General features: G+C 39.1%; 1 protein-coding gene across 12 annotated transcripts in view; it reads left to right on the top strand.

The window, feature by feature from the left end:
- L3MBTL4 (L3MBTL histone methyl-lysine binding protein 4) overlaps positions 1-12,625 on the top strand; it is a 483,848-nt gene that overhangs the window by 254,675 nt on the left and 216,548 nt on the right. For all 12 annotated transcript variants that reach the window (XM_078153507.1, XM_020974982.2, XM_078153506.1 and 9 more), the window contains one exon: positions 10,734-10,836. In XM_078153507.1, coding sequence (XP_078009633.1) covers positions 10,734-10,836 — 103 coding nt within the window. The remainder of the gene's footprint in view (positions 1-10,733; positions 10,837-12,625) is intronic.

Genomic DNA, 12,625 nt, shown 5'->3' with positions numbered 1-12,625 from the left:
GAGTCTACACTGACTACAAGGATTTCTCATACTCATGCATTATGTAGGACAGCTTCATATGACCTGGAGGGCTGGGACATTTTGTGCTTCTCTCTGCGTTTCAGAGTAACATTGCTTACTTACAGAAAGGGCACATCAAATAACAGCATCATGTGCACTCATTGTTTCAATGTTCTCGGCTGCTTGGAGAGGTAGTGAACCATATGTCCTGCTTATATAATTGCAGCCATGAATTAATGTTGACACTAATATTATACTTTTTTTTCATTATTCAAAAAATCTGGAGTTTTCAAGGATATGTCTCTTTTCTGTTCTTTATTCTTGTCAAGGAAGCTTTGATGGAAAATTCAATCATGCTTTAGTAAGCACTTCACAGATATATTCCTAGGATTTAGAACTACAAGGAGCATTTATTTGGCTATCCCCTTTATTTTACTATGGAGGAAACAGAGGCCCAAAGAGATTAGTAGATGTACTTAGCTAGCAAAGGGCAAAGCCATATGGCTTAGCATTAAAGTTAGCTTTATTTATGAAAGTTTTTCCTAGTGACCTATATAGGAAAAGTAAAAAAAAAAATCAAGGAAGAAAAATGGAAGGAAAACATTTTCAAGAAGAAATGTTTTTATGTGATTCTACAAAGACATCTGGTTCCCCTACAGAGATAATTTTTTCAACTGATACCTTACTACTTACAAAGTCCTAATCTGATGCCTACGTGTGGCATGGGGGTTCTCTGGGTTCTGAAAGGCTACGTCAGCTTCACTTTTGATTCAACGGGCTCTGTTGTTGTTGTTGAGTCGTTTCGGTCACGGCCAACTCTTCGTGACCCCATTTGGAGTTTTCTTGGCAAAGGTACTGGAGTGGCTTGGCATTTCCTTGTTCAGCTCATTTTATAGATGAGGAAACTGAGGCAAGCAGGGTTAAGTGACTTGTTCAGGGTCAAACAGCTAGTGTTTGAGGCCAGATTTGAACTCAAGAAGATGATTCTTCCTGACTTCAGGACCAGCACTCTATCCTCTTCACCACCTAGCTGCCCCAGGTTCTACCATGATGGAAATGGAATTCAACATATGTTTAGTAAGCACCATTTTTAGGCACTGAGGAAGAAAAGACAAAAACCATACAATCCCTACCTTTAAGGAGCATGGCATTGTCAATAGGATGCTGGCCTTGGAATCAGGAAGGCCTGGATTCCAATCCTGCCCCAGATCTTTACTATTGTGGCAGTTTCCTCATCTGCAAAATGAGGGGGTTGCACTAGATGACCTCTGAGGTTTCTTTCTGTTCCAAGTCTGTGATCCTGCTTAGGGGCTGAGGATGTGGGGGAGGGAGACTATGATGACATATATACTGATAAGTAAATACAAAACAAATAAGCATAATTAGGAAAGGGAGGGCAGGTAGGTGGTGCAGTGGATAGAGTGCTAGGCTTGGCGTCAGGAAAAATCATCTTCCTGAGTTCAAATCTGGCCTCAGACACTAGCTGTGTGACCCTGAACAAGTCACTTAACCCTGCTTGCCTCAGTTTCCTCATCTGTAAAATGAGCTGGAGAAAGAAATGCCAAACGACTCCAGTATCTTTGCCAAGAAAACCCCACATGGTGTCGGGGACAGTTGAACATGACTGAAAAAACGACCAGACAACAGAAACACATTAGAAGAGAAAGTAACCACTCGGATGAGGGGAGATCAAGATGGGCCTTCTGTGAGAGATAACATCTGAGCTGTGCTTTGAAGCAGGTAGCAAACTAGGGATTCTAGGAGGCAGACGCAGGAAGGGAGAGCCTTCTAGATATGGAAGAAAGGGTGTAAGAAGACATAGGGATGAAGGTGGAATATTTTATATGGAAAGAGAAACTTGGGAGGACCACTTGGGGAACGTGATCGGGAAAGCCAGGCTGAATCCATATGGTGAAGAACTTTAAATGTCAGGCAGAGGAATTTGGGTTTTATCTAGAGCACTACTTGTTACCTTCTTTATGTTGCAGCTTCCTTTGGCAGTCTAGTGAAACTGATGGAACCCTTCCCAGAAGAACATTTTTACATGCATACATTAAAATCTATAAGGTTACAAAAGAAACCAATTATGTTGAAATATAGTTTTGAACATTTTATTTATTTTTATTTTTATTTTTTGTGGTATTTGCTTTATTGCAGTGGTCTAGAATTGAACCTGTAATTTCTCCAAGGTATGCCTGTATATCTCCCCCTCAGGATTCTGAGGCATTGCAGTGATTCTCTAATGCCATTGACCTGAGCCCCCACCAGTGGGGCCTTTCTTTGTATCCCCATTACTTAGCACAGTGCCTGACCATAGTGGGTACTTAATAAGTGATTATTGATTGGCAAACTGAATGAAGAATAGGCTCTTATCTTTTTTTCCCCTTTATTTATTTATTTTTTTTAAGTTTTTTTTTCCATATGCTTTTGAGTTGAAAATTTTTTCTCCCTTTTTCTCCCCCCCCCCAAGACGGCACACAATCTGACATAGGCTTTACATTTACATACCCATTAAACATATTTTCACATTAGTGAAGTTGTAAGTAAAAATTAAAACCAATAGGAGGAACCATCAGAAAGATGAAACAAAACTCAACTTAAGGTAAAAATAAGTGAGAGCGATTCGACTTCCATAGTTCTTTCTTTGGATGTGGACAGCATTTTCCATCCCGAGGCCTCTGGAGATGTCTTAGATCCTCGTAATGCTGAGAAGGGTTCAGTTTAACATTCTTAGTCATTGCATAACGTGGCTGCTATTTTATACAAAGTCCTCTTGGTTCTGCTCACTTCACTCAGCATCAGACCATGTAAGTCTTCCCAGGTTTTTCTGAAGTCAGCCTTGAACATTTTATTTAAAAGAGAAGTTCGTAGAACCCAGGTTAAGAACCCCAGATCTAGAGGAAATAAGGAGCTTCTCAAGTTTCTTAAGAAGAGTGACATATTCAGACTTGCCCTTTAGAAATATGAATTTGTAGGAGAGCAAGGAATAGTTTACCTGTCAGATCTATGGAGAAGGGAGGAATTTATGACCAAACAAGAGATAGAGAGCATTATGAAATGCAAAATGGATAATTTTGGTTACATTAAATTAAAAAGTTTTTGCACAAACAAAGCCAATGCAACCAAGATTAGAAGAAAAGCAGAAAGCTTGGAGACAGTTTTTACAGCCAGTGTTTCTGATAAAGCCCTTATTTCTCAAATATGTAGAGAGCCAAATGAAATTTATAAGAATGCAAGTCATTCCCCAATTGATAAATGGTAAAGCATATGAACAGGCAGTTTGTCAGCTGTAGTGAGGAAAGACTGTAGAGGGGACATACTGGAGGAAGGGAAAATAATTAGGAAGCTACTGTAGTAATTTAGATGAGTGTTGATGAGAGCTTGAATTACAGTGATGGCTTTGTGCTGGAGAGAAAGGAGAAATATATGAGAGATTCTATGGGGGGGAATTGATAGAATTTGGCAATTAATTGGATCTATGGATTGGGAAAGAGGGTAGAATGGAGGATTATTGATTGCGATTGAGAAGATGGTGGTTATCTGAACATAAAGAGAAAACTTAGGGAAAGGAGTGGGTTTGGTGACTTTGAATGGAATCTGAGAAACAGACTATTTCTGTTTTTGAAGTACTTCATTACCAGTGCTCTGACCACTTGGAGATAAATTCTTGGACTGTGAAGTACCATCAAAGAAAGAGAAATATAACATGGGGCTCAGTCCTCTGGAGTCCTCTTCCGCTTCCGTAGTAACGGCGGTAGATTAGTGGAAAGAGGGGCAGGCATTCTAAGAATCACATAGCTTTTAGATAATTTGTAAAGATTTACTTAAGCTGTTATGTTGTTTTTCAGTTGTTTCAGTTGTGTCTGACTCTGTGTACCCATTTGGGGTTTTCTTGGGAAAGATACTGAAGTGTTTGCTGTTTCCTTCTGCAGTACATTTTACACATGAGGAAACTGAGGCAAAGAGGGTTAAGTCACTTGACCAGAGTCATACAGCTAGTAAGCATCCAAGGCTGGATTAGAACTCAGGTCTTTCTGACTCCAGGCCCAGCACCTTATCCACTGTACCACATAACTGCCCTCCTTGTCCTGTGACCAATGGGTGAATATAATCTTGGGAGAAATAACTTGTATCAATCTTGACCTCATTATAAATAAAAACATAAAAAAGAGAAATGTTACAGTGTTCAGTGGCTCAGTTAGAATGACAACACAGGAATAGTTGGAATTGTTGTTTTTTTTTATATGTTCAAAGACAACCTCATTTCATAACAACCTCAATGCATATTTTAAGGCCGAAGAGAAGTATTTGTGGAGCACTAGCTAGAGCACCAGGCCTGGAGTCAGGAAGACACATCTTCCCAAGTTCAAATCCAGCCTCAGACATTGACTAGCTATGTGACCCTGGGCAAGTCACTTAATCCTGTTTGCCTCAGTTTCCTCATTTGTAAAATGAGCTGATGAAGAGCATGGAAAAACTACTCCATTATATTTGCTAAGAATACCTTAAGTGGGTTCACTAAGAGTGATATGACTGAAAAAAGATTCAACAAGAAGACTGTGTGCCAGGCACTGTACTGGGGGGGGGGGGACACAAAAAACAAAAAAACACCCCAGTTCCTATCTTCAAATATCTCATATTGCAATGGGGAGACGATGTGTAAATAAGTTGGAACATACAAGAGTGCAGATGAAAAGTAATCTCAACATCCTAGCATCTAGGGGCACGGACAGGACTGAGAAAGCTGCCTGCAAAAGCTGAGTATTGCAAGAATACGTGGAAACTGAGAGGCACAGGTGAGGAGGTAAAGCTGGTGGGACAGCGAGCTCAAAGGTACAGAGACAGAGGATGGAATGTCACGTGGGAGGAATTGCAAGTGTGTCATTTTAGTTAGATTCTCCAGGGCACAGAATAAGTAAAATAATAAAAGAGCACTTTATTTTTGATCATGGACATAGTTGAAGCCACTGTAGTTTTATTGAGTAGTTATTGACATGGTCAGATCTTTGCTTTAGGAAAATCACTTTGACAGTTGAATAGAGGATGATTTGGAGAGAGAGCAGGAGAGACTTAAGGCAGGGGAAAAAATGTTAGAAGGCTATTTTAATAGTCCAAGCAAGAGGTGATGAGGGCCTGAGGTGATGCAGGGTGTTGGCTGTGCAAGTGCAGAGAAGAGGACATACATGAGAGATGTTGTGAAGGTAGAAATGAGAAGATTTGGAAACAGACTGGATATGTGAAGGTGGGAAGTCAGGTATGACATTGAGGTTGTGAGCTTGGATGACTGGGAGGATAGTAGTTCCCTTGGCAGAAATAGGGAACTTGGGGCATGTTTTGGAGAAAGATAATAAGTTCTGTTGTGGACATATTGAGTTTGAGATGCCTAAAAGACAGATTGTAGTTCAAGGAAAAGATAGGCTGGAACTGTAGATCTGGAAATCATCAGCTCATTAGTTTACCCAATGAGAAGGTGTGGAGGGATGAATGAAGAGGGCCCAGACAGAGCCTTGAGATACTTGGTTAGTGTGTATGTGTGTGACATGGATGGAGATGCAGCATAAGGAAACTGAGAAATGGTTGACAGAGGAGAACTAGGAGAGAGCAGTGTCACAAAAATATAAGGAGGAGAAACTATGCAAGAGGAAGTGATCAATAGATTCAGATGCTGCAGGAAGGTCAAGGAGGATCAGAGTTGACATGGATGGAGATCCAGTAAAAGGAAACAGAAGCGGTTAGACAGAGGAGAACCAGGAGAGAGCAGTGTCACAAAAATATAAAGAGGAGAAACTATGCAAGAGGAAGTGATCAATAGGGTCAGATGCTGCAGAAAGACCATTAGATTTGGCCATTGAGATCATTGCTAAGGGAGCATTGAATGAGGTCAGGAGCAAGATTGCAGATGGTTTAGAAAAGAGTGAGAGGAAAGGAAGAGGAAGCACAGTGTAGACTATGCTCTCAAGTAATTTAGCCAGCAAGGGAAGGAAAAGATACAGGATGATGGCTAGCCAGGTTGCTAGGATCAAGTGAGAGTATTTCAAAGGTCAGGGAGACCTACATGTGTTCATAGGAAGCAAAGAAGGAATCAATAGATAAGAAAGATTGAAGATATTAGAGGAAATGGGAATGATCCCAGGGGCAGTCTGCTGGCAAGATGAGAAAGGGTGAGATCAAGAATGCATGTAGATCGGTTGGCCTTTGGCAAAGAGAAGGGCTGCCTTAAAAGAACCTAAAAATTGTCTCATCCAGAAAATGCTTGAATTCCTTGCCAGTTGGAGAGGGATGGCAGCCAAAGGCAGCACCAGTTTAGAATATAAACTTGTTTGTGAAATCATACAGAGAAAAACAGGAGATTATGAGGAATATCCTTTCACAAAACAGCAAGTATGGAAGGAAATAAAAGGAAAGGAAATAAAAGAAAAACAATTTTTTTTCTTTTTACCAAACTCATTTTTTATTTGTATTTGGCATTCCTTTTTTTTTTAAAAAAAAAGAGTTCCAAATTCTCTTCTTCCTTCCAGCTTCTCCCCTACCATTGACAAGGCAAAAAATATGATATCAAATATACCTATAAATCTTGTAAAACATTTCTATGTTATCCTTGTTGCAAAACAAATATACAAACAATAAGCAAGAAGTTATACTTAATCTGCACTCAGAGTTCTTTAGTTCTCTCTCTAGAGGCGGATAGCATTTTCTCATCGTTAGTCCTTTGGAATTGTCTTGGGTCATTGTGTTGATCAGAGTAGCTAAGTTTTTCACAGTTGATCGTCCTTACAGTGTTACTGTTACTGTGTACGATGTTCTGCTGGTTCTGCTCACTTCACTTTGCACTGGTTCATATGAGTCATCTTCCCAGGTTTTTCTGAAATCATCCCCTTCATCATTTGTTGTAGCCCAGTAGTATTCCATGACAATTATACCCCACAGCTGCCGTTCCTCAATTGACGGGCATCTTCCTGATTTCTGATTCTTTGTCACCACAAAAAGAGCTGTTATAAATATCTTTTGTACGTATAGGTCCTAGGAAGCTTGGCAGCAGACCCAAACTCTCTCCTCCTTTCCACTTGCACAACCGTCACCTGACATGGGCCTCACCATCTAGTCTAGACTGTTGCAATAGGCTCTTAATGAATGTCTCTGAATCTTGTCCCTAATCCATCCTCTTCACTGCTGCCAAATGGATATTCCTAATCTAATCTAATAATATCACTCTCTGATTGAGAAGCTTCATTTTTCCCAGTTCCCACTAGGTTAAAACACAAACTTATCTTTTTGGTCATTAAACACTTTACTAGTCTGGCTCTGGCCTGTATTTCAGGAGGGTGCATTACTCTCCTTCCACCCTCTCTATTCCAAACCAATTGGACTGACTTGCTGGTCCCTATAGGTGAGATTCCATCTCCTTCCTTTAGGACATTGCATCTGCTGCCTCTCATTCCAGGAGGGTACTGTCTCCTTATCTTGTCTATGCTTCTGCTTCTAGAAATTATTTTATATTGGGTAAGAGATAGCAGAATAAATGTATAGTGCCTACTCTGCACTAAGTACTTTACAAATACTATCTCATTTGATCCTCACAACAATCTTGCTGTTATTATCCCTGTTTTACAGTTGAGGAAACTGAGGCAAAAAGGTTAAGTAAAGTGCCCAAGTTTGCACAGCTGGAAAGAATTTGCAGTGAGATTTGAATTCAGGTCTTCTTGATTCCAGGCCCAGCTCTCCTGTGCCACCTAGCTACCTCTTTTTTACAGTCGCTAGACCCTAGTTAGCTAGGTGGCTCAGTGGATAGAGCGCTGGGCCTAGAGTCAGGAAGATCTGAGTTCAGATCTGGTCTTAAACACTATCTGTGAGATTCTGGACAAATCACTTAACTTATGCTTGCCTTAATCTACTAGAGAAGGAATGACAAATCACTGCTGTGCAAAGAAAACCCCATACAGTGTCATGAAGAGTCAGTTATGACTGAACAACAATAAAGCCTACTTAGTTAATTTTTTTCTTTTGTAAAGTTTATTTTATTTTTAATTTATAGAATAAAACAAGCATTTGCATAACATACTATAATAAAAAAGATGATTGTACTTGAAACTGCAGATCTGTTATGTACAACTTGCTATACCTTTTAAATATATAATAAAGTTATCATGTAAATTTTTTTCTTCCCCTTCCCCCACCCTAGAGATTGCTACCATTGACACAAACAGGTGTATATATGTAAAATTATTCTATACTTATATTTATCAGTTCTTTCTCTGGATTCAGATAGCACTTTTCTTCATGTGTCTTTTTATAAGTAGGCCAATACAATAAAAATTACAATTGAACCTAAATTATTTTATATATTCAGTGCCATCACAATTAAAGTACCTACTTAATTAACAGATTGGTTCTTGCAGAGATTAGTCCATGAAAGGGATAAAGTAAATACGTTCTTTTCTCCAATTCAGTTTACTTGCTTACTCGTTCATTTATTTATTTTAAGATGATCATCCTCTCTTGCTTAGCTTGGACATGCTATGACTTTACAATGACCTGATAAATCCGTTGATTGTCATGAGAAGTTGACCTGCTCCATATCTGACCTGGGCAAGTTCTCCCCTCCTTAGGAAACCTAGTGGCCCTCTACTCCCGAGGCTTGCCATGTTGATGCTGGACTTAGTGAGAACACTCTGTCATCTTATCCCATTGTAGCTCAGAACTCTTTTTTCTATTTTATTTATTTGTTTTTAGTTTTCAACATTCACTTCTATAAGATTTTGAGTTCTAAATTTTCTCCCCCTCCCTCCACTAGCCCCTCCCCAAGATGGCATGCAATCTGATATAGGCTATATATGTACAATCATGTTAAACATATTTCCACATTAGTCAAGTTGTAAAGAAGAATTAGAACCAAAGGGAAAACCACAAGAAAGAAGAAACAAAAAAGAGAGAGAGAGAGAGAGAGAGAGAGAGAGAGAGAGAGAGAGAGAGAGGAAATAGTATGCTTTGATCTGTATTCAGACTCCATAGTTCTTTCTCTGGATGTAGATGAGTCTTTTGGAATTGTCTTACATCCTTATATTGCTGAGAAGAGTTAAGTCTATCAAAAGTTGGTTATCACCCAATGTTGCTGTTACTATGTACGTTGCTCTCTTGGTTTACTTTGAAGTCCACCGGCTCATCATTTCTTATGGAACAATAGTATTCCACTATAGTCATATACCGCAAGTTGTTCAGCCATTCCCCAATTGATGGGGATCCCCTCGATTTCTAATTCTTGCCCACCACAAATGGAGCTGCTACAAATATTTTTGTTCATGTGGGTCCTTTTCCCATTTTTATGATCTCTTTGGGATACAGACCTAGAAGTGCTATTGCTGGGTATGCCCTGTTTTATAGCCCTTTGGGCATAGTTGCAAATGGCTCTCCAGAATGGTTAGACCAGTTCACAACTCCACCGACGAAGCATTAGTGTTCCAATTTTCCCACATCTTCTACAGTGTTTATCATTTTCCTATTTTGTCACATTAGCCAATCTGATAGGTGTGATGTGGCATGTTAGAGTTGTTTTAATTTGCATTTCTCTAATCAGTAGTGATTGAGAGCATTTTTTTCATATAACTAAGTAGCTCAGAACTCTTGAGCTCAAGATTCACCAGTCTCAGCCTCTCAGGTAGAAGAGATGACGGGCACCTATCGTGTTAAATATTTCAGTCCAATTCAATACATCTTAGTAGCACCTACTGTATGAAAACTACTGTGCTTGATTAACTATAGAAAGGCAACAACAGAAGGGTCCCTGACCTTTAGAATGGCTTCATTCTGCTGTGACATGGACGTTCTAACATGTACTCAAATGAATTACAAGGTAGCAAATAATATGAACAGAGAAACAGCACAAATAAAATTTTCTCAGAATATTCAAGGATTGAAAGAACACTGTCAACTAGAGGGATCCGAGAAGGCTACCTGGAGGAGGCAATGCCTGACCTAAACTTTGAAGGAAGATAAGGATTCTGAAAGCTGTACAGGAGGAGGAGGTGGTTCATTTAAGGCATGGAGCATGTCCTGCTAAAATGTAGTCTACGTTGGCTGGATGCAGGATGAATGAAACTGAGGAATTTGGTATAAAATGCTAGAAAGATAGATTTGAGCCAGATTGTAGAGTCCTTAAATGCCAGGGTGACAAGTTTGTATTTTATCCTATAGGCTGGGAGTTAGCTAAATCTAGCCCTCTACCTGTGTTTGGTTTTTACATTTTTAAATACAATGAAACTTTTTTTTTCAAAATGTAGAAACCATTCTTAGTTGTACCAAAGCTGTACCAAACAGACAGAGGTTGGATTTGGTCTTTTGGGCCAATAGAAGTGGTGAGCCACTGAAGCTTTTTGAGCAGAATGACTGTGGCCTTATCTGTGACTTGTGAAGAGTATTTGGGCAGCTTTATGAAGGATGAATTTATGTATTTCATTAATGCCTGTTATTCAGGTATGGTGTGTCCTCCAACTCTGTGCGTGCGGGGTCTTGTCTTTTAGACTGTATAACCCTTAAGGGCAGAAATCACACCAATCATTCTGTACTGTATATGGAAATCAGCCCTTAATAAGAGCTTTCTGATGGTGATACACATTTCATAGAAGATAAAAATCTCAGCTGTTGATGTCATTTGCCTATTCTAGTCTTTCCTATTTTCTTTACTCAGAGTTTATTTTTTAAAATATATATGCTTTTTTTTTTCTTTTTACTTTTCAAAGGAGAAAAAGATGAGAAAACTGCTGCAGGCCAGGCTGTTTGTCCCACTCCAGGTTGCCGAGGAGTAGGTCATATCAGAGGTCCAAGCTACATGGGACATCACAGGTACCTTTTAAAAATAATTTTGACTAAGTTCAGTTATGGGTTCAATCATCTGTACAGATTAACACCAACTCTTGGCTTAAGATAAATTTAGAAAGGTCTAAAGCCAGTCAGATATCAGGTATATTTTATCTCCCTGCTCTTCATCAAACTTTGTACTCCTATAGAAACCCTCCAGTTGCTTCTAGGAAACTTTGTGCTCCTCATACCACCTTACACAGATGGTCTACCTTCCATTTCTCTCTCCTTCCCATAATCTCCTAGAATTTTCTGCCCTTCCTCAGATTTTTTTTTTCCTCAGACCTTCTTTATCCTTTAGCTCTCTGCCCTTTCACTGCTTCCTGCAAGGCCTCATACTAACTGGACTGTGTTCGCAGCCCATTGCTCTGCCTTCAGATTCTCCTGCTTACATTGATACCACTCCGTCTCCTTCCAGGAGAATCCACAAAGCTTTATTGCCCTCTGCAACTCTTATTTCTGTTTCTTATTTCTGTCTCTCTCTTAGCTATATTTCTCTCTGTCTCTCAGGTATGTGGATGGTAGTAGGAGAATTGCTGGGAAAGAATCAATCATAAAAATATTTCCACTCTCAGTTTTCCAGAAGAATATGACACAAAAATGAATATGCAAATAAATGAACCAATTCCAATCCCCCTCTTTCTTCCTACTCCTGGGAATTCTATAAATTGGGAAAGGAAATGTCAGGTTATTCGCACAGGTGATTCAGACATACTATTTTAAATAAGCTCTGAGCTCATAGATAAGAAGTTGATTAACTTACATAGAAGTTGATACAAATGCCTAAAACAGGAGAAAGGCTGCTGAAATAAATCATCAGATCTTCATGCTATGGGAAATTATCATTGTGTAATTGGTTATGAATCTGGCCCACATTGTTTATGATGGAAAGCATATGACTTAAAGGGAAGATATCTGGAGTCCACATTTACAGGCATCAGCTAAGCCTTGCAATGCTCAAGATGCCATATAAATAAATAATTTATTTTATGCAGTGAACCTCTACTAATGTCTAATTCTGATGGTTCATGGGGGCATGGAGGTGACTTTGGAGGCTTGACGATTGTAGAGTGTGTTCTCTGGTAGGTTTTATCAACCCAGAAAGGCTTTGAGTACAGCCTGGATGACCTATGGGATCCCATGATATTTACCATCTTAGTTGGAGGAGATTCATCTTCAGAAGGTTGGCCACCAGGTGATGAACTTATTTGACTAAGGCAACTAATTGTAGAGAGATTGCAATTTGTGTAGGTGAAGGGACGATATGTGCTTAGGAGATTATGAATTTTCTTTTAAAATATTGATATGAAATTAAGAGAGGGAAAGGCTACAGACATTTATTATTAAGGGAGACAAACATTGAAAACATTCATAATTTCTAATAATACGGTACAGCCAAGGTAGGGGAAAGAATTTCTTGGGAATTCTTGTTAATTGGCTTAGTATAGAGTGGGATATGTTGGAAATTTTAAATTAGTTCTGGAAGGTTGTCTTCATTTCCCTTGTTTTATCATTTACTCATTTTGAGTAGCAGTCAGTGGTATTTACAGTGAAGTTCAGAATGTTGCTTTCCTGGAGTTAACTGTAATTATCTACCCCATAGGTATGGTATTTAAATGTTTTTAATGTATTACTTTTTTGAAAACTACTACTTCTGTTTATATTCGTTGTAGGTCATTACCCTCTGAATATCAGTTACTAAGCTAAGCACCTCATTTGTATAATTAAAAACCAAAATTAAATGAAACTATTATAATTCTGCCGTGATTATCAG

Source organism: Phascolarctos cinereus, unplaced genomic scaffold (genome assembly GCF_003287225.1).
Source record: "Phascolarctos cinereus isolate Bilbo 61053 unplaced genomic scaffold, phaCin_HiC Scaffold_4;HRSCAF=312, whole genome shotgun sequence".
Lineage (NCBI taxonomy): Eukaryota > Metazoa > Chordata > Mammalia > Diprotodontia > Phascolarctidae > Phascolarctos > Phascolarctos cinereus.
Note: the sequence above shows the minus strand (reverse complement) of the source record. Positions and strands in the feature narration are given on the sequence as shown.